This window comes from Conger conger, chromosome 3 (genome assembly GCF_963514075.1).
Source record: "Conger conger chromosome 3, fConCon1.1, whole genome shotgun sequence".
Classification (NCBI taxonomy): Eukaryota; Metazoa; Chordata; class Actinopteri; order Anguilliformes; family Congridae; genus Conger; species Conger conger.
This window is the reverse complement of record NC_083762.1, coordinates 13,245,753-13,268,715: the sequence shown is the minus strand read 5'-3', so window position 1 is coordinate 13,268,715 and position 22,963 is coordinate 13,245,753. Positions and strand designations below refer to the sequence as shown.

Below are 22,963 nucleotides of genomic sequence, written 5' to 3'. Positions count from 1 at the left end.
CTGGTCTCAACTGGTCTTAGCTGGTCTTTCTTTTCAGCAGGGCTGCTACTGTATTTGAGCTGGGAGGCTACAGCAGTATTGCTCGTTGAGGGACGGGTGAAGTGGAACACAGCTGTGGGGATATGTGTGTTTCTGGGTCAGTGGATAATGATGGCAGCAGCGCAGCCGTGCATCTCTGAAAGCCTGTATTTCACTGGGTTTCAGTGGATGTCTGGTGTCTTCCCCGAATCTGGGCTCAGTCAAACGCCGTCTGTCTGTCTGCTGGACCAATCAAAGGAGAAGGCACAGATATCTGAGCCAATCACAACCCTAGAGTGTGTTCCGATTATACACTTGCATGTTTCTATGGCTATGATTATGTTTTGTAAAATGTACATTTAACAAAATACCTTTAACAAAAGATAATCATATCCAAGACATGTACTGACTTTTTGTTGTGAGTCCTGTTGTCCACTAGAGCAAACAAGAGGTGGGGAAAGTCTCTAGAACAATAATCAAGTTTAATCGTAGGAGTCGATGACTAAAATTCAAAACTAGCTATGCCAAATTTCCAGGTCTCATCATATTGTCCCTCTGCACAGTGATTGTCTTTGACATTTTGTGCGAAGCGAACTCCGGTGAGCCAATGCGTTTTTACAGCATGAAGTTATCCATGCCTTTCCCCCCAAGGTGGTTGTCCACAGTGGTCCTCTGAGTGGGGGTGTTCACCGGGCCTGCTGAGATGGAGACCGGACATTTCTCAATGTTAAGACAAATCCCAGTATCAGTGTATCTAACAATACGTCTTTACAAAGACCGTTCTTTAGCCATTCAATTTTACTCTGAATTCAGCCTCACAACAGTTTGTTCCTGAAAGAGCTTTACCAATTTAAAAATGGAAAATTGTTACATTTGTATATGTTATTGTGAATAAGTTAGTTTCCCCATAATCTTGTATTTGCGTTTTTTCATGTGCTTGAGTACACTTTTTAGGTATACCACGTTTAAAGTATATTTTACTTTTTATGTGTTTCAGGTAATCTTAGTTGTCTTAATTCCATTGAATTTTAAAACCGTCTTCATTCATGCTTGGTAATACTGGTAATACAATAAATACAATGTTTTTTGGTCACTTGACTGCAAATGAAACTGTACAGATGAAATATACATGAAACCTAGCTTTATTGCTCACGTGTGGAAAACAGCCAGTTAACCAGTTAGCCCAAGGTCACACTGATGAAATACACAGGTCAACAAAAATTGACATGACATGAAAACATTTTACCATACCTAGTGAACAATAGCAGCAAACATTGAAGCGTTTTTCTTTGTGTTATAATAATTGTCAAGACATTTTCAGGATATGAGACAGCACTGCTGACAACAATATAATTAATAATGTTAGTAATATCAAGAGAAATATTGTTGTAATTTGTTTATAAAGGAAAGGGTGCTGTCCATCCAAGGCTGTTAATACGGCTGCTGACTTTGCACAGTGTGACACTGATTCTAAAATACATCACTGCTTCTGTTCACACCAACAGTTATATGATGGTACACTGGGCACACCCTCTAAATGAAAGTAAAAATACTCAAAGCTTCTTGGCAAATACTGTAAATATCACAAATCAATCAGTCAATCAATACAATCAGTCAATCAGTCAGTCCATCAATCAATCAGACCTGGGTGAAAAAGGTAATGATTTTGGATTCAAATACTTTTGTGTGCTAGCTTGATCTTACCTGGTGGAATTGAGCCAAAGGCGAGATTCACACTTTTTGAGGGTATGTCATGGGTTCCAATACACCAGACAGGTTCAGTAAAGTGTGGAAAAGTATTTGAATCCAAAACAATTACATATTTGACCCAGGTCTGCAATCAATCAATCAATCAGTCAGTCAGTCAGTCAGTCAGTCAGTCAATCAGTCAGTCAGTAAGCCTGCCAGCCAGCCAGTCAGTTGGTTATTTAGTTCACTAGAATGTGCAATAAGAGCACTGTGTTCACTGCTACACGCATGACACGCCTGCGTCTTCGCTGTGGCCGCAGTTGTGGACCCCGATTCCCGCGTGTGGGCACAGGAAGATGCTGCTTTCAGTGCCAACACAGAGTAGATCATCCAGCCAGATTTGGCCCGTTCCTGAGACACAGAAAGGACAGGACCGTGTGTCCGCCATGTCATCGCAGAGAAAAACAGAGAAACTCACACGCCTTAAAGGCATGCTCAGTCATTTCCACAGAACTGTCTTTCCGACACTTATTTTAAATTCTTATTTTACTTTTGAAGTGCTTTTTATGATTATCTTTACCATTGTTTATATTCAGAGAATAATTATTTTGAATTGTGTTATAGCTTCATCTTTTTGCTTGTTATAAACCATTAGCAGTTATATTAGCAACCAAAATGACTGAGTGGGCCTTTATGATTACAGAGAAGGGTTCAGTAAATGTTGCTGATTCAGAACAGCTGAGCAGCCAGCCGCCCAATACAAGGTTTAAAAGGCCTGATTTCAAATAAATACGTAAATAAATAAGAGCTCATTCAAGAAGTCAAGCGCCACAGTACTGAAGATGTTGGTTCATTCCGGCTAAAACAAAATGTTTGCACAATGTCACTGGAATGTTTTCTCAATGTTATAACATTTCCACTACATGGCAGTAACAGTGTTAGCTGGAATGGTCTGCAGCTGGATTTCATAGACCTCGTAGATTGGGGTAGATTATGTGTAGTACTAATACATTTGGAATACATGTACATTTAATAATAAATCAATTTAATTGATTTACCAATGTGTGTGTGCGTCTCACATGTGCAAGAATCATAAATTGCCCATGGTACACAAAGCAAAAAGAGGGACATTCTTGTGATTCTTGCAAAAAAACGTACATTGTCGGGAGAGCCCACAAATAAAATTTCCATCACAGTGATTGCATTGTCAAACTTTGGATGACAAAGTCTGAATTGCAACATTGAAGCTCCTCTCTTTCAGCGCTACGGTAAAGTAATTCACAAGATATGATCCAGCACTGCTGACAACAATGCTAACAATGTAAATAACATCAAGCTAAAAGCAATAGTAGTTATACGGTGGTACCCTCTGGCGCACTCTCCAGATGACAGTGGATCCTCTCCACAGCAATTACAGCGATTAAGCGCACCAGTAGGTGGAGAGGTGAGAGGGGCGTTACCTGCTGTGGGCGTGAACACAGCGGTAGCTCGCGTGTAGCCCAGCATTCTGCAGATGACGGTCCCGTCCACGGTGTCAAAGCTGTCATCGCACACGGTACCCCACTGGCCCTGATTGAAGACCTCAACCCGGCCCCGCGATCCTCCCCCGACGATCCTCACCTCGGATGCCCCTGCCGAATACGAGTGCTTAGACGTACCGCTGCGGTATAACCACACAATAACCACCCCCTGGATTTCGGATGGTTCTGCAACTATTTCTTTACACGGTATGGAGAGAATACACATGAACAGGGTTCATTCTCTGACCAACAGTTTTTTTGACAAAAATAGGCTGTACTCGTATCTTTTCGCTTCTGCAGGCTGGAATGTTCCGCAGCAGAGGGTGCAGGTGACTCACCTCTCTGGCCTTGTTCCCCTTTCTGCCCTTTCTCCCCGCGCAGCCCTGATCTGCCCTGCTCCCCCTGCTGTCCCCGGGACCCTAGGAAAACAGGCTGCAATGAGAACTCCCACACATGTAGCATAGCATAGCATACAATCACATGGTAAAGAATTTATCTTTTGCTATTTCCATTTATGCAGTTTTCACAATTCATTATGTACCCTAGTGAATGGGTATGCAGAGCAGGTGTTTAAATTCAGAAGCACAGTTTTATACTAACTGCTGGCTGACTCCAACAGAAGTCTGGCAATATGATTATTTCATATTATATGTGGAAATATATTAGAAGAGATTAGAACAGTTGTGTAACAAAATTTAATTCTGTGTTACTGATGCATTCGTTCATCCCCACCCCATGCAACTGTGGGCTATAGGCTATATCAGCACAGAATAAATATCAGGAGTTTAGTGAATCTGCCTTTTGCCCAATGTATGCTGGGATAGGCTCCAGCCCCCTGAGACCCTGTTCAGGATAAGCGGGTTCAGATAATGGATGGATGGATGGAAGGCGCAGGAAAACATAACTTAGTAAAAATAGAAGCTGCTGCACATGATTCTGAAAATGCTCATGTTGACAGCTTTTCACGAGAGCTGGAAAGTCCTTACGCATTTCCTGCAGGGGCGTGCACAGATTATTGGTAATGTACAATTCAACAACAAAAGGAAAATGAACTTGAGTGGACGTGGTTTGACTTAAGGATCTTCCCTTGACTAGCTGACTGTTCCTTGCTGATGTGCTATGTCAGGAACTTGTACTTTCACTCCTCATTTTTTTGTTTGGTTTCACCTGATTTCTCCTTCTTCACTGTACCATGTCCAGTTGATATGACTGTGCCCATCACTGCAGCCTGAGTGCAGACTCTCCTGGGGAAAATGTGATGTGGGTGTGGTGTAGACCCCTCCACAGTTCACTAGTGAAGCTTGCACAGTCATGTAGTCTGAGGATGCACCTTCACTCTTAGCTTGTGCAAGCAGACTGTGGACCCATTACTGAGCTAAAGGCGGGTGACTGGTGCTTTCAGACCAGTACATTACATCCTATTTGGCTGACGCTTTTATTACAGTTGATTGGACTAAGTAGGAAACAATCGCCCCCGGAGCAATGTGGGGTTAAGGGCCTTGCTCAAGGGCCCCAACAGCTGTATGGATCTTAACATGGCTACACCGACCTTTTGGGTCCCAGTCATGCACCTTAGCCACTGTGGTGGAATATGGACGTCCCTTCCTGGCCTGATGAGCTTTTGAGATAGGAAGTACATTTACATTTTACATTTTAGTCATTTAGCTGACACTTTTAATCCAAAGTGATTTACAAGTGCATTAGTTCCTCAATGCTGATGAACCTGAATGGCAGCCAAAGGTTGATTGCCCTGACTTCCTCCTTGTTCTTCAATGGTCATTACACTCTAGACATTCTCATTATAGACATTTGGGAGACACTTTTATTCAGAGTGTCCAATCCAGACCATTCTGATAATGATAGCCTTCCAGAGTTCTCTCCAAAGCTTTGATTGGTAGTGACTGGTTTGTTAAATGAGGAGGTAGCTTCTGTTTTAGGGGAGTATATGAGGATATGGAAGGGATGTACATGTTGGAAAGTCTTCACTAGGCACAAGTATTATGGTGTCTATCATGATCTGTGGCTCTCTACACTTCTTTGGCTTCTTTGATTCCATCGAAGAACACTTCACACCTATGAGAAAGGGTTCTACAAAGAACTGGAGAAAAGCCAAAGAACCATTTTTTTCTGAGAGTATATGTGGGAGATTCATTGGGTTAGAGTTGCAAGCCATACCTGTATTTAAGGTGATCACAATGACAAAGCAGAGCATTTAGCCTACTTATTATACCCTGTCATTGGATAGTCTTATCAAACCTGGCTGGAAACAATGATATGCAATGTATAATGTTCCGTATATTGTCAATCAACAGATGATGCTACTGTAGGGCATTTTACATAAGTGTGCCTCTCTGCAGACCCCCAAAAGGAAACAGACTGTGCTGACAATGTTGACACAGGGTCAGCAAGGTTTGACGAAAAGACAATGCTCGTCAATACAGGACTATTGCTCCCATCATATGGGGCGACATGGCTCAGGCAGTAAGAACAGTTGTCTGGCAATCGGAGGGTTGCCGGTTCGATCCCCCGCCCAGGCTGTGTCCCTGAGCAAGACACCTAACCCCCAAATGCTCCTGACGAGCTGGTCGGCGCCTTGCAGCCAATCGCCGTCGGTGTGTGAGTGTGTATGAATGGGTGAATGAGAAGCATCAATTATACAGCGCTTTGGATAAAGGCGCTATATAAATGCCAACCATTTACCATTTACCATCATTGTGCGCAATTCTGCCACCTCAGTGGAATGCTCCCAGAACTGATGAGTTGAAATAGCACTGTATAAACCATGGGTTTTCCACATACAGTGTTTGGTGTCTTTAGATAGCTAATGATGTGGGAAATAGTTTGGTGTCATTGGTGGTGTAGTACACTGGTTGCTGAATAAAGATCTTGTAGGAATAAACCACAGGTAATGCAAGTTACCTGTGAGTCAGCATCCAGCGGTAATACAAAGATTAACCAGGTTTGTTGGACATACAGAGATAACATCAGCAGGACCATTGTTACCGCCATCTTGTGACTTTAATTTGATGATTTGTTGTTTTCCTGTAAACCCTGGGTATATAGAGGGGAATGTGGAATGGTTCGAGGAGACTCGCTAATACGACCTCCTGCGCACCATTCGCGTATAGGCATTAATATTGCACCTTTTCACGTAATTATATTTCTGCATTGCACATTATTGAATAAATTGTATTAATTTGAACTTGCATCCTCTTGACCACTGCACACTTAGCAGTTTAGAGTCTTAACACATATAGCCAACCTAGGACACCTGCACCCCATAGTCACTCGCCTATACACCAGCGCCGTCACAAGATACATACTAAGTGTATCATTGTAGGCTATACAGGCCACAGGTACGTCCGCGTCTATACAAATAAATAGCGATCTTATAGAGCCACACTATTGGCGGATATTTGCAGTTCCTTTTGTTAAACTGTTAGAACAGAGGAGCAGTTTAACTTATCTTTTGGAGTCAGATAAACGAGAACAAAATTAAATTAACCCTGTTCCAGTAGCATTGCTCAGTGTTTCCTTCGCTTCTCGGATACTTCCGCCTTTTGGTGTATTTGGGGGATTCCCTACACTACTTTTAACTTCTTGGGTATTTTACCACCCTTAAACTCATAATTCCTGCATGGTCATCATGAGTTGGCATACATACCTCATCTAGTTCTTTCTTTCTGATCTATTTCTGAATCCTGACTGCAGCAGGAATACTGTAGTTAATAGGCTATGAAAGCAGAAAGTATAATGCTTCGAACAGCAGTGTGAGTAAACTGGAAGTCCTGAACGGTCGGTGAACCCTGGACTTCCTTTGGCCCCTTTGAGCCCTGGAATGAGACCGATCAGATGCAGTGCATCATGGGATATGCCATATTTAACATGCCGGGACCTGAGAATTATAGGGTTCTGTCTGCCGTTTCTGAGCTATTACATTTAAAGCTCTGGTCAGTTTGTTGGTTTCATCTTGGAGTTAAACCAAGATGTACTCACTTTTTAAATGTATTAACACCACACATGTAAAGAATGATAAATACAGTATGTATTTGTATCATTAATTTTCAACAAAAATTAAAACCCTATAATTCTCGGATCGCAGAGCTGCTCGGGCTCACCTGGATCCCCCTTCTCTCCCCCAGGCCCTGCTGCTCCCTCATGTCCTGGAGGGCCAGGAAAACCAGGATCACCCTTTGCACCTTGAATAAACAGACACACATTACAGTATATAATGGAAACATCAGATGGCAATGTCACACATTGGGATCCACTGCAATTCAAAGACCCAGAAAACACGGTTATGGTTTTGAGGTTATGAGGTGCTGAACCTATTTTATTAGCTACTGGACAATGAGAGATTTTTAGTAAATACAGTAGAACTGTAGTGAACTGAGTGAATTTCAGTGTGCGTGGAAAGATTTGCACGGCACTGACAATATTAAACGTCATGGTGAAATCACATGTTTCTAAAAAAATGTTTTAACCTTTTGAATACAAGGTTTTTTCAATTTTCTTTTATCAAAATTCAAAGTCAGTATTCTAGAACTCCATTACTTTCCATTACCAGTAGTGATTGCTACATCATCATTATAATGTTAAGTTAAGTTAATTCTAATCACATCTTTGTGACTTTATACCTTAGGAAAAGGGGAATGTGTTGAGTCAGTGCAGTTAGAATTGCGTGCAACAACTCTCTCCAAATGGACCCTGATCTAAAATTGGTTATAATTGGTTGCGTGAATCTACCACACGTCTGTCAGGTGTTCATTTATACACATGCCATGGCAATAATTAATACAGCTGAAACAGCAGAACCAGAGTCTCCTTTTGGTCCCTGGGGTCCAGGTGTACCCGGAGGACCTGTAACATTCATACATATTGTTACAGTACAGTGTTATCAGATTCAATTTTTAGATTTAAAATATAAGTGTATTTAAGTAAAAAAAATAAATGTATTCTTGTATAATTATTGTATTTTTTAGATAACTGAATTTGCATTACAATTTGCAATATAATACAGCGCTAGAAGTGGCTTCAAAACCTGTAACTTTATATTCAGTCAAGTTGGGTAATCGCTTCTGATTGGAGCAGGGTTGATAATGAATACACTTGCTGGGCAACTATGCGTGGACTGGAGAAGAGAAGTGGTGTGTGGTTCCTAACCCTAATTCAAGGGCTAAACTATATTGAAGTAACATAAGAAAATATAAAATGATTCACTACCTGTAAAAAAGGTAGATTATTAACAAGCGATATGAATAATGACAGGCCGCATGGTTAATCCCACTTGTTCTTTGACCACCAGTCTAACACCATGCCCTCAGTCCTGAATACTGACAGAGTTCTGCTGAAGGTGCACACATAGCTCTGCTGAGCTCTTCCTCACCTGGTTTGGTGCTCAGGCTGAGCAGTCTCTGTTGAAGGAGGACCGTGCTGGCATTGACCATTCCCAGCTCCATCCTCAGCTGCCCCACGCCCCCAGGACCACCACACAGGGTGTCCATCCTGGCCTCCAGGGTCCCCAGACTCTGCTGTAAAGAGGCCGGGTCCAGGCTGCTGTTCGTCGGGGACGAGAAGTGGTCTCCGCGTGTGCCTGTGGACTGCTCTGCGTCCAGACGCCCCTCATTGGTGGAGGAAACCCACCCGTCTACGGTCGACCCACCAATGACACGGTGGAGCTCACTCTGCAATGTGAACACTGGGGAAGGAGGTGTGCTTTCATATTAGAGTTCCAGAGAGTATCATTACAAAGCTATACACTATGTTCTAGAAAGAATGCGATTACACATAACCATTCTAGAGTGTCTTTACACATCAGCATTACAGAAAGGGTGTCATTACGAATGGCAGTTACAGATGGGGTGCGATCACACAATTCCGATGCAGAGACAGTGTCATAATAGATTAGAGTTCAATTCATCCAGAGAGAGTCATTATACTGTATTGTTCTAGATAAAGATTCAACTCAAACTTCATCATAATATTTCCATTAAAATCTTTGAAAAATATGAAGTAATTTTTACAAAATATTATATTGATAGTTGCGCTGAGCAAAAATAGACTGGACGTTTAAACCGAAACGTACATATTTTACACCCCATGTTAACATATGTTTATCGCACAAACATTACTGATCATTACTGAAAAGTAGGTATTATGAATTGTGTTGAGGTGATTTTTACACTATGGAATGTTGATACTATTTTGGTTAACATTAAGAAATTGTATATGGTTGTTGAAAGAGAAAATCCACTGTTTTGAGATATTTCCATACCTTTGTAAAGCAGGAATGAATTGAGTGCTGTCAGCAGGATCAAATAAATCACTATGAACGTGAAGCATTTCCTGCTTCCCCTAGTCTTCTGCCTCTCTGTCCTTTTGAAATCTAAAAACAATCAACACAATTTCTGAACATGCTCATGATCACTGAGCACTCTGAGCACTTTAAAAGTCCAAGTCAGTCTGCGATTAAAAGTGACATCAGCCCGCTATAATTCACCAAGGCTAATTAAGGACTGACTTTTACAAAAAAGTACATTCAATACCTGCTGTGGCTGTTATTTGGCATTTGCTTTGGAAACTCTGAGCTCATTTTGAACACCACAAAGCTAACATTCCCAACAGAAAAACAGCTATTTAGTGATCGATAGGTATTGCTGTGACAGGAAGGGCATTTAGAAATTTAACGCTGAAGAATGGCGATAGTTTTGTGCAGCCAGCCATTTCTTGCAACAAATGATGACAGTTGCCTTTGACAGAATTAAATCAGAGACTTCACATGCAGGCATAATACACAATAAATAAAAAATAATCAAATCCTAAAAACTGATCTGCACTATGCAAACTACATTATCTTCCACATAAAGGTTATAAATGCAATACTTAATGCAAACATAAAGCTTAACTGTTTGGCCTGTTTCACATTTAAAGATGATTTTTCTCTGTTTTCTTGTTTCAACGCCATGATTGGTAGTACTATTACAATACTACAACAAAAAAAATAAACAAAAAAATAACAAGAAAATCCACAACAGCATACAACAGGAAAGCATAGCATGTGTAAATGTGGTCACTACACTGTGTGTGTGTGTGTGTGTGTGTGTGTGTGTGTGTGTGTGTAAGCGATAGGCCCTTACCACTGCTGTCCGGCTCAGCGTGGTCTGCCCTGTTGAGTCCCATGTCCAGGCTCTGACTCTGACTCTGACTGAACACTGTGGCCTTCCCATCTACAGCTGTGTCCATGACTGAATGAACATCCCTGACACAACAGGAGTCTTCTTAAATAGCTTGTTATGCCAATACCACATCCCCATTTCTGGAAGACGTCAAAGGATAGGTGTTTTCAGAAAATATGCTTATTCTGATTTTTCTAGTGATTTCCAACGGCTTCAAAAGGTCACAATGTACTCTGGGTGAGATGTGTAAAACATACATACAGTGCAGTAAGTACGTATGGTTATCGTGCCTATAAAATACAGTATGGCTGCAAGTACTGTATCTCTATTAAAGTTGGCATTTAACATCATAATCACTGTTTCGATTCTAAATGCAATGCAATGAAGTACAGAGCCAACACAACAAATACTGTCACTGTCCAAATACTTCCAGTAAGGACAACAATACTGACAGTAAGGACTACACTGTGTGTTCATGGTTCGTGTGCTCTGGAGCACACAGATTAATCTGTTTTATTTTAAACTAAAGATTTGTAATGAGCAACTATTGACTCTGAATATGTCTTCAACATCATTGCTGCCAATACAACTTCACCCACGTAAAAGGGACCAGGAGGAAAAGCGACCAAAAATATTTCCTCAACAATATCCATCTCCGTAGCTGCTGAAAGAGGTGTTGGCGGACCACTGGGAGGCACTGTTCCCTATGGCCAAAATAACAACTTTTACAGCACAACGCTCCAGTTAGTCATATAATAATGAATTAATTCATAAATACATGTGAAAGTAATTACATTAACCGGTAGACCTATTGCCAAAGTATTCTCAAAACTGCGATTAAATCACGTGAAACCTCTGTGATATATTTGTCATCCTGTTTCAGTCTTTTCCCCCTTACTCATGTCACTTGTACTATGAGGATCGGTAGGTCAATTTGCGTCACCTTTAAAAAAAAAAAAATGTTTGGATATTTTTCATCCACAGGAAATGAGATTTTGTAAATGCTACTCACAATATAGGCAATATCCTATTTATCAGAATTCGCTACTAAAATAAATAGTTAACTAAATTCTGATTATGTAACGATTTGTGACGCACTTTGAACGCGAAATCAACGTTCATTTTTCTTATAATTTTAAATACTGCTGTAGTCATCAAACACCTGGCGCTGTCCCGGGCGCTGAAAACTAGACCGTAATCTAGGCTCCTCCCTCTACTCATAATCTTCTAGGCTTCGAGGATAATTATACTTTCATGGAAACGTGTAGCTATAAGGAGACAGATCATTTGTCGAAAACCTAATATTACAATTCGTGATGACTTGAACTGGAATCATGGCGTTCAGCAAAAGCACGACTTTGCTGAACGCCATGTGTTGGCTGCATGGTTGTGAAGTCTGTGGCTAAATTACAAGGTAAGCCTTTTGTGCGGACACAATATAAACACAAGCTATTGCCAAATGACATTTACCGGAGAAACATTTATAGTCAAACATTCATTTAATTGCATACATATTCCACATTATTTACAGATACTATGCACAAACTCGCTAGTAGTAGACAGTGCGTCTAAAGATGATACTCATGTTCAAAAGCATGTCATCCTCTCTAAAAAATAAATGAATTACTGTTTTTGGATTATATGTTCCTTCTGATCCTGATTCTCTGGAACTGCGAACGAAAAATAGACAGAGGGGGGCAGCTACATTAGCAGGATGTTTAAACTAAAAACTTCGTTCGCTATAAGCGCAAGTTTTGGAAATATAATATATTCCTGACGGAATTTTTGTTTTGATTTACCTTTTAAGATGATTTTATTTGTAAGTATTTGCATTAATATACATTAAAAAGGAGAAAACGAGTTGAATCAGCATCGATTGTTTTATCGAACAGTTTGATACATTGATAGGCTACAGGATTTACATGAAAATAGAAGGAAATGTACACAAGGAAATACAATGTTCAATGGAAATACAAACATTCATTTTCTGCACTTTCCATTGGAATCTCCAGAACACACATCTGATCAGTGATTCTTATCAGTCTTAGACTTAAAGGAGCCCCAACGTAATTTTCGACCTCTTATCAAGGTTAGACAAAACTCATACATTACTGATTGCAGGGGTGTGGGCATATGAAGTGGTAGATGTGTTTTAAACATGCAATATAGTTATGAAGAGTACAATTCAGTTGTGGGAACTTCCAGTTCATCTTTAAGTAGTTAATTTGTTTCATGTTTAAGCCGGCCCTCGTTAAGCTCTTCTCTGGAGGCTTCCCCCCAAAACCACACCCAAACCCTGTGGCCCAGGCATCCCAACCTCCCCTGTGTCCCCCCTCCCGCCTGCCCCGCCTCCGGAACCAACTCCGCCCCCTCCCGCCCCCCCTGAAAAAGCAGCACAGCCTGTCGGCGGGGCACTCCCACAACCAGCCCCCTCCAACCCTGCCCAAGCAGCACAACTTCCCCTCCAAGGGCTTGCCCCCTGCCCATACCTTGCTCCCTCCCCCTCCCTTACCACCTACCCCGGCCTTACATCCACCACCCCCTCCCCCACCGACCAAGGGGTCGCCTTTGAAGAAGTCCCTCTCTTCCTCATCCGCTGGAGGGAAGAAGCCCCCTCCGACTCCCCAGCGCAACTCCAGCATCAAGTCCATGTCCCCGGGGGAGTACCAGGAGTCTAAGAAGTTCGAGAGCCTGGTAAGCAAGTTCGGCCAGCCCTCCAGCTCCGGTTCGGGGTCCTCCCCAGCCTTCTCCTCAGGGTCTCCCTCCAAGGACTCCTTGGGCCCTCCGCCTCCCCCCAAACCTGGCAAGCTCAACCTATCCAACCTGCCCCTCGCCCTCCAGGCCAAAGTGGGGCATCCCCGGCAGTCCGGCGCCGAATTCCCATCCCCGCCATCCGAGATCAACTACTTCCCCCTCCTCCACCCGACTCGGAGCTCCTCCTTATAATAAAAATAAAATGTCTCTTGCATTTAAACTGAAGGTCACAATATAAATGTGTAAATCTCATTTCAACCATGCCCCAATGTTTCATTTGTCACCACATATTTCTTGATTGTCCATTATTTAAATTTTACTTTACACAATTTACACAAACAATTGCATTTTTCTTTGCTCTGTTTGGTTTGGTTCTCTTTGAGTGGCATGAACCTATTTCAGCTCTCTGAAATCTGAATTTATTTTTGGGCATATGATGAAAACTTCTTCAAGCACCATACATGGTAAAATATGTAATTGTTTTGGATTCAAATACTTTTCTATGCTTTACTGAGCTTGTCTGGTGTATTGGGACCTATGAAATACTCTCAAAACCCGGCCTTCTGGACCTCTTGGTTTGCTCAGTTGCATCAGGTAAGATCAAAGAATTTAAATGATCAAGGTCTGTCAGGTACTTGTATGAAATGTGCACTCCCAATAGTGCTCATAGATGCCGGTCAGTGCTGCTGAAGAGAGACTGAGGCAGTGTGACCTACGTTCTTCACCAATCGGAGCGAGGCTTCGCCTGTCAGAGGGGATCGGCCAATGGGAAAGGAGGATCTGGAGCCGCCACAGACTCCAGACGACTGGGGATTGCCCCTGCTGTGCTAGCACAGAAGTTAGTAAATAATGGGCCACAGGAAGGCGTGTGCCCTTGGTTGTTGTGTCTGTGCGAGTCCTTATTAATCATTGTCAACTGTATCAGACCAGAGGAATCAAAGGGGGCATTCTGTAGCCTTATAGCCTAGTGGCTAAGGTACATGACTGGGACCTGGAAGGTTGGTGGTCCAAGCCCTGGTGTGGCCATGATAAGATCCTTGAGCCAAGGCTCTTCACTCTCCATTGTTTAAATTGAAAGGAGGGATATGAGGGGTTGGGTTGGCTAAAACCTACATTGTGAATATAGTATTGTGAAATAGCAGTCCTACTACATGCAGGTTTTCTTTGAAAAACAGATTCAGACACCCATCCATTAAGTACAGAGGAGGCCACTGACACATTATCAATTTTATTAGAGTTTGTGGCAACAAACTGTTTGGGTCAGTAGCTACATGATGCAAGGTGTTTAACGGTTATATGGAGCAGTTACGTTGTGTGCCAAGGAATGTGAATTCAGAGTGATGATGTCAGAGTGCGAGTTGAGGCGAAATATGTTTGGAGCTGCTGAAAATTCCATCTTAAACCTACCATCCGCCAGTATACCACCGGCTTACTCTTTGACCAGCTTTATCCAGCTAGAGACTATGACCAGCTAGCCTGGAACTTGAAAATAGCGTAAAACTGCTTCAAATGCCAACTGGTCTCAACTGGTCTTAGCTGGTCTTTCTTTTCAGCAGGGCTGCTACTGTATTTGAGCTGGGAGGCTACAGCAGTATTGCTTGTTGAGGGACGGGTGAAGTGGAACACAGCTGTGGGGATATGTGTGTTTCTGGGTCAGTGGATAATGATGGCAGCAGCGCAGCCGTGCAGCGCTGAAAGCCTGTATTTCACTGGGTTTCAGTGGATGTCTGGCGTCTTCCCCGAATCTGGGCTCAGTCAAACGCCATCTGTCTGTCTGCTGGACCAATCAAAGGAGAAGGCACAGATATCTGAGCCAATCACAACCCTAGAGTGTGTTCCGATTATACACTTGCATGTTTCTATGGATATGATTATGTTTTGTTAAATGTACATTTAACAAAATACCTTTAACAAAAGATAATCATATCCAAGACATGTATTGACTTTTTGTTGTGAATCCCAAACAGTCGATGACTAAAATTCAAAACTTTTTTTTTCAAAACAAAAATTTCCAGGTCTCTCATCATATTGTCCCTCTGCACAGTGATTATCTTTGATATTTTGTGCGAAGTGAACTCCGGTGAGCCATGCGTTTTTACTGCATGAAGTTATCCATGCCGTTCCCCCCAAGGTGGTTGTCCACAGCGGTCCTCTGAGTGGGGGTGTTCACCGGGCCTGCTGAGACGGAGACCGGACATTTCTCAATGTTAAGACAAATCCCAGTATCAGTATGTATCTAACAATACGTCTTTACAAAGACCGTTGTTCCCATTGATAATTACATGAAATTAGCTATTTGCTAATGTTTGCTCATTTTTATCCAAACATACTTACAGTTATACTAAGCAGGGGCCAATCCCCCCCTTGAGCAATGTGGGGTTAAGGGAAACTGCACTGACCATTTTGTGGCTACACTAGGGCTTGAACCACCACCCTTCCAGGTCCCAGTCAAGCACATTAGCCACTAGGCTATCAACTGCCCAGCACATAAACACAAAATATAGCCCTCAAAATTAAATGAAAATGAGGGAAATTATCTATATTCACCTCCAATCCCGAAGTGGCTCTGTCCACTCATTCCACTCAGCCATCGGAGTGCCTGCCCACAAAAAGAACCAAACTTTGGCCGTGCTAGTCTGTGTGTTAGTCCAGTAATTATCTCAGGATAAAAAAATCATACATTGAATTAGAAACAAATCCCTTGCGTTTTGTTTTTTCTCAGTTATATTTCCCGTTTTCCTGATGTTCTCCACTTTCCTCCCTCTCTCCTGATCTCCCCTGCTGGAAATCCCACAGGTTTTAGTTGGTGAATCAACTGCCCTGTCTGTAGTCAGTTAGTCCTCCAGTTTGGCTTACTCTACTCTACTCGATTCAGGGCCTGTTTCACAAGCTGGGTAACTGCACTAAGTAAAAAGCTGGTACCCTCCCAAATCTGGAACATGGACCAAAGAAAAAAGACATGTTCCGCGTTTTACTCAGTGCAGTAATCCGCCCATCTTTAACCTGCTTTGACAAACCACAGACCAGCGATGGTGAGCTAAATCCAGATTCGAAGCCCAGCTAACGTGTTAAAGTTAGCTATCTTTCCTCAACATATTAAAACGGTTTTCTATTTGCCATGAATGTTAGCTAACCGCATGAAATGGTAGTTCGCAGCGAACATAAATGGCTGATAACAAACGTTGACAATCATTTAGCTGTTATAATGCACTTCCCTGCTGAAAGAAAAAAATATAAATAAAAAACAGCGCAATCTAGACTTTGACCAGTTTGACCAGCTCCATATACTCAGCATGGTTTCACCAGTTCAAGCTATGTTTTGAAATAGTTGGTAGCGAGTAATTTAAAGCCGTTTGTAGCTGGATCTTACTCCAGGGTTTAATCAATGCGATATTTATTACCTTTTAAAAAAAAAAATGCCCCAAAAAAACAAACAGGTAATCACATTGTTAGAACCAATCCTTTTGTATAAAAAGGCGTTGGTGGCAAACTCAGTGGAATGTTAAAATCGTTCAACAGTATCTGTTTGCTGCAAACATTTTATCCGCGAACGTTCGCCGTCTTGAAAAGATCTTAGCTGGATTTGTGCCTAGTGTCCCGTCCGCTCTGGGCCTTACCTCCCCGCTGTTGGACTCGGAGCTGGAGCTGGAGCTGTCGGAGCGGCTGCACCTGAGGGAGACGAGCTCCGAGAGTCCGGAGGAGACACGTACTCGGCTGGAGCAGGACGCCGTGGCCTGGGGACAGAGGGGAGCGGCACGCGTATTAAAACCCTTTGAAGAGCATGGTTTTTGTTTGGAATATTTATTCATTTTTTTATCTAAGTGATAGTTGTCGAACTCCGTCCTGCTGAAAAAAAAGCGACAAAAAACGATGTTTTGGTTGTCCAGCTGATACCCAGCGAGACCAGCTCAATTTTCAAGCTGGCATAGCTGTTATTACACCAGGCTGCTGCTTTCAATTATTATTATTTTGTTTTTCACCATTACAATTCCCAATGGAAAATAGTAAAAAATTAAAATAAAAAAAGAAAGAAAGAAAAAAAGTATATAATTATACAATATAAAAATACAATATGACACAACTTCATTTATCACCAGGTGGAAGTTGTGGCTGAAGTGAAAGCAAGTTCTATAATTGGATGCACCACTTCAGACGCCTCAGAAAATAACAGAAAATAGCATATTTCTATTTTTACTTCAGTCCAACATTGCCCAATAATCCAAATGGGCATGAGGGCAGGAGGAGAGATGGACTCAACTGACTTGGCTTTTTGTTTTCTTTCATTGTTGCCAAGAATTTAATAAAATTAGGGGTTGGATGCCAATGTCAACAGTACGCTGCCAAGACAGTTATTCAGCCACTGAACCCAGTGACACTACAGTTCCCCTCCATGCCGCCTCGGATATCAGGATATAGATATAGCCTTTTTTTCAATCGTGCTTGTCATCGTGGTTGCATGTTATCATAGGTAACTGATTACAGATACGACACGTCCGTTCGTCTTACCACGAAGAAACCCAATTTGAAATTGCACTTCTCCGGGTCGGTGTCTGAGGCTTTGGGACAGACCGTTTCCCTGATTCGAAAGTTCAGCATCAGGTCATGCGCGTTGATTCCCACCGGGATAACCTAGAAGAAGAGGATGAGAATTTCCCTGGATGTTTCGGTGATCAAGTTGTTCTACGGTGCAGTTTGTAAATATTTGGGCGGTGACACAATTTGTGTTGTTTGGTTCTGTGCTACATTGGATTTAAAATGTAGCAATATGAGGGTGTTAAGGGCATTTACATCCATATCAGATTATATACGTATATCTCTCTTTACATATTTCCCATTGGGATTTGCAGTGGAGCAATCTGGGGAATATGTGGAGTATTAATGGTAACACTTAGGTTAATAAGGTTACATGAATTAGCGTGAACTAATGTAGTTGTTAACAACTTTTTAACGATGTACAAAGGATATTCTCAGATGTTTACATATTGTGAAAGAGTGGTGTTCCCCCCCCCCCCACCCCCCTTTTCCTTAGGTTAAACTTCATTTTGAGGATGTGAACCATATTTGCACAGCTGTGTCAATATCGTTTACTTCAGAGAACGCTGCTTAGATTCAGTGTTGACTCACAACCTGAAAATGAATTATATTCTTACTGACCACGAGAGGGAGCCAGAGACATGGTCTTTGTTGTAATAGTGTATTGCAGAGGTGGGCAATGAGGGCCGGATCTGTTTGTGGTGTTCATGCCAACCTCTGGCCTTAATTACTTAATCAGCCCTAACAATTTAATCATGTGATATTGTGGCTACATGTCGTGCATGAATGACAGCCAAAGGCTGTTCTTGAATGCCTACTGTTTATGAAACCTTTTACTGTGATCTAATCTGCGTGTAAACCAGTGTTGGTGTACACAGCCATTGAGCTAATTCCGCCAGGATATTTGGTGGAATCAAAAACATGCATACACACCAGACCTCTGGGGGCCTGTTTCACAAGGCAGGATTACTCAGTTACCCGGATAGCTGCACTGAAACCCGAACGGCAAATCTGGAATATGCACTGTAAAGCGAGCTGTTGTCAGGCTGACTCGGTAATCCTGCTTTGTGGAACAAGGCCCAGGACCTGAATGGCCCACCCCTGGTGTATGAAATGTCATGTCGGCAGTTACATTGCTTAATTGATAAAAGTATTAATTTACACACGGTCAATAATACCCAGCTCTTCAGCATATATTATATGAATGCACTGTAGATGTACAGTACATATGTGACGGAACGTGTTCATGTTGACAGTGTGAGACGATAGGCTCACTTTCTTCAGGGAGCTGTGTGTGATTCGGTACAGGTTGGCCCCGCTGGACTGCGTGTTGACCCGGGCTAGGGACATGCTCGCGGCCTTCTGCACCGCGGGGGCCAGGTCGACCTGGAGCGGGGGACGCCCTGCGTAGACACGAGCACAGGGCTAAACGTGGGCGACATGGCGTGGTGTGGGCGTGGGCGACATGGCTCAGGCAGTAAGAGCAGTCGTCTGGCAGTCGGAGGGTTGCCGGTTCGATCCCCCGCCCGGGAAGTGTCCCTGAGTAAGACACCTAACCCCCAAATGCTCCTGACAAGCTGGTTGGGGCCTTGCATGACAGCCAATCGCCGTCGGTGTGTGAGTGTGTGTATGAATGGGTGAATAGAGACGCATCAATTGTACAGCCCTTTGGATAAAGAAGCTATATAAATGCCTGCCATTTACCATTTATCATTTAAACGGCCTTCTGCAGCCACTGCCAAACCAAAAAATAACAGCTTACACTTAATTTACACCCATTTACTGGGTAAATACCAGCTACTTATTTCATTATTGGGTAACTATTTTGATTTAGGTAAGTAGTATTAAACAAAGTCAGTACCATGAAAGATACTTGTTAAATATTATGAAAATACTTTTTACGGCTGGTTTCATAGTACTTGCCTCTGAAATAATAACTGTTACCGAATAATTAATCACAAGTAACTGGTATTTATCCAGTAAATAGTAGGTAATTAACAGCCTGCGAAATAAAGGGTTAATGAATAAGTAAAAATCTTAACAAGCATTGTATTCTTATATTTAGACTTAAAGCATATTTCTGTCACTTTTTCATTTGCTGAATAAGACAAACACATTGCCAATGATGTGACACAGCATGACTCTTAATGATTCACCCAAGGGGGTAAGATCATTTTATTTGTCAAGTTAAAGCTAATTACAACGAGCTATACAGTATGTTCTACTTGTGAGGAATAAATAAGATTTTAAGTCTCATTAGAATACTGTGGATAATACTGTGGATAATGTGGATAAGACCAATGTTTTATTTTTGCTGTGTGTGCACACCCTTATTAATTTCCAGGTTGATTCATGTGTCACAAGATAAACTCCCCTCTCTTTCTCTGTTCATCCAAGTCTAACATTGTGCTGCTTTTCAGTTTTATCAATTACTCTCCCAGTGAACAGGCTTTCTATCTGCAACGCCTTTCATTTACAATTACAGACTGGTCATTATTCTTCAGTATATTTCAGTATAACCATTGGTCTTTGCTCAGGTGAAGTCTGAGAGATGTGTGTTGTATGTTGTATGATGTATGTTATAAAATGTCTACTCTGTTTTATGCATTAGCTTGGCATGTAGTTCAGTCATGGTTTTCAAAATATCCTCTTGATAGCAATAAGCCTGTCACCTCTGCTCCTCCAGGTCAGAGGTCAGAGGTCAAACAGCAGTTCACTCACCAGAGCAGCACAGACACTGCAGCAGGACCAGACTGAGAATGGCCACCTTCATTTTCCTTGCTTAACTACAGGAGAAAACTTCAGACCGCTGTCCTCTCTTCTTTAAATAAATGCCCCTCTGCCCCCTGCTCCTGTGCGCTGCCCCGCCCATCCCCTCCCTCGTAACACATGACCTTATGTTCTGTTTGTTCCTCTTAGCCGCACATTCAACACAAACACTATCGACCCACGGGCAAACAGTCCAGTGCTTCAGAGTGGTACAAAGATCCTTCATTTTTGGCTCCCGTTGGATAACAAATGTGGTAAAAGATTTCTACACAAATACAATTATGAATATAACAGATGGTTACATTTGATTTTTATTTATTTATTACATTTGCTTGCAATGGTGAACCGGTTTGTGATTCACCACATTCTACATGAGAAAAACTCTGCTTTAACATGTTCTGTCAATCAGTTAATTCACTCTGAATAACCTTGACTACTGCACACCCATGTGAAAAAATAGTTTAGGAAGCATACATTTTAATTCTACTTTGAGTATTCTTGAATATAAAATAGCATCCCTCTGGTATACTTCACCATAGTTATTTCACATGAGCACAGACAAACTTAAATGCTTTTTGCGTAGCATCTTTAATGACGTACTGCAAGTACCCAATCATCACAGTTTATTTGAATCAGATCCAGGGTGATGACTTCACTGATTAAAACAGCAAGGCCCCTAGTAACCCTCACCATGGGAACACTGGACTGCTGCCATTCCATTGTCCCCATGTAGAGGCTTTTGCACCTGAGATCCGTGTACACCTTAGATTAGAAATTCTGGAATTACAGCAGAGCAGTCCAGGTGTTAGATGTTAAATGTCCTGCCCTGTGCTTCCTCTGTCCATGAACCCAGCTGATTTCACTGATTAGTTCTGTCTTCTGGCTGAAGACTCAGGCGTTACCTTTCTGACGCTTACCTTACCTTACCTTCCTGAACCCGGAGCCACCTCGGAATTTGGGCTGCAGCCATGTTAGGAAAACCCCTCATCGGAAGGAGGCCCCAGGCCTACCATCTCAGGGTGGTGTGCTTTAGTCATTTCCACAAGCATTTTTCTTTCTTTGTACTTTCTGCCCCCTGCTGGTGTTCCTGTGCTACTTTTCTCCCTCGCATGAATCCGATGAAGTCTTTAAAGGATGCAAATTCCGTGTTCAGTGTCTGCCAACAGCCGTTGCCCTCGATCCCATTCGCGGAAGCAAAGGCTCTCCGTCTCGTTAACGTTAGGCATGGGTTCACAGTTCCCACACTGACACACTGTTCCCATTTCTCTGCTCTGTGTTAGCTTCGGCTGTTTTTCTTGGTCAAAATCTAAAGGTTTGTCCTCTAATTCGGTGAAGTCAGAGCTGTCCATCAAATCAATGAGGCTAGCCAAGTTAGGTTCGTGATATTTCGATGCTAAATTACTGTATTTTCGTAGGAGTGTCATGTAATTGCCTGGATGAGTAGCTGTCCATAAACCAGTCTCTGTGTTCAAGGGTGGAGTTTGAGCTCCCGTTACCTTCTGGGAAACACAGGCTGGAGATTCAAGCCAAACACGTCCAGTGACATCACTGGACGTGTTTGTTATGAGAAGTTTTGCCCCATATTTAGGAAATGGCTACAAAGACGGTGATTTTAAAAAGGCCTACACACATAATTTAAGCATTTAATCCAAATAAGCTCAACTGCTCAACTGAAACAAGCCTGACAGTGCTCCTTTAAGCACTCAAACTATTGATGGACTACAGTGTGCATGAGGTTTGTGTTATTTGCTTGACATGGTCGAAAGTGTCAACATCAGTCTTCTCCAGCAGGAAAGCCAAGGACACCCATGCAGCCCTTTCCAAATGTTCATATGACTCATGACTATGTTTACAATAAATGTACCAATACAGGCTTTCAGACAAAACAGTGTCATGTATAGATAGCCACGTTTTACTATTGATCCACTTTCCTTTTAAATCTGCAAATGGCTTGAAACTACATTGTATGGCGTTGTGGTATGTGCATTAAGCATCAGCAACAGTATGGAAATCAATTGCATTGTGATATCGACTAATCAGTCCAAACATTTCCATCTATTCCTTTGTGGGGATTAAATGGGCGGAGATCAATTTATTACCTCTGTGCTATTGGGTCCACATCATTTATGACATCAAGAGGGACCTGGCCAATAAATGTTTTAATCTCATCGACTATCTCCTCCCATTGTTTCATGAGATTTTTATACCGGGATTTGTAGCTAGAACTATGCAGTGGCATGATGGTGCAGTGGAAAACACAATTTCTGCAGAACAAATACAGTACGTCCTCCATCAAAATCCCAACCTGGGCCTTTCCGTGTGGATTATGTAGCTCTTAATCCCTTTAGCAACTTTATCCCTCTCCCAGTCTCCCTCCTTCTCCAAAGCGATTAGCCGGCGGGCGGCACATTTTGGGAGGTGATGAGGAGGGCTATGGGGTGGGGAGGCAGTCCACATCACGCCATACAATCCTGACACAAATGTCTGATTTTAAATGTGTGTTTT

The 22,963-nt window shown here is 42.2% G+C and overlaps 2 protein-coding genes across 3 annotated transcripts in view; both read right to left on the bottom strand.

The window, feature by feature from the left end:
• Nucleotides 1-1,144: 1,144 nt before the first annotated feature.
• LOC133123919 (macrophage receptor MARCO-like) overlaps nucleotides 1,145-22,963 on the bottom strand; it is a 76,566-nt gene continuing 54,747 nt past the window's right edge. The window contains exons 14-16 of the mRNA XM_061234644.1: nucleotides 3,566-3,646; nucleotides 3,168-3,338; nucleotides 1,145-2,118 (exon numbers count right to left, since the gene is read on the bottom strand). Coding sequence (XP_061090628.1) covers nucleotides 1,988-2,118; nucleotides 3,168-3,338; nucleotides 3,566-3,646 — 383 coding nt within the window. The 3' untranslated portion in view covers nucleotides 1,145-1,987. The remainder of the gene's footprint in view (nucleotides 2,119-3,167; nucleotides 3,339-3,565; nucleotides 3,647-22,963) is intronic.
• On the bottom strand, nucleotides 14,369-20,522 carry LOC133124702 (secreted phosphoprotein 24-like). 2 transcript variants are annotated; one of them, XM_061236117.1, is made up of 6 exons: nucleotides 20,411-20,522; nucleotides 18,965-19,092; nucleotides 17,663-17,785; nucleotides 16,774-16,890; nucleotides 15,704-15,755; nucleotides 14,369-15,334 (listed from the first exon to the last, which is right to left on the bottom strand). In XM_061236117.1, exons 1-6 carry the CDS (start codon nucleotides 20,460-20,462, stop codon nucleotides 15,252-15,254), a joined length of 555 nt encoding a protein of 184 aa, XP_061092101.1. In that variant the 5' UTR covers nucleotides 20,463-20,522; the 3' UTR covers nucleotides 14,369-15,251. The 2 variants fall into 2 exon arrangements, with proteins under 2 accessions (XP_061092101.1, XP_061092103.1); XM_061236119.1 differs by having other exon boundaries at nucleotides 14,369-15,331.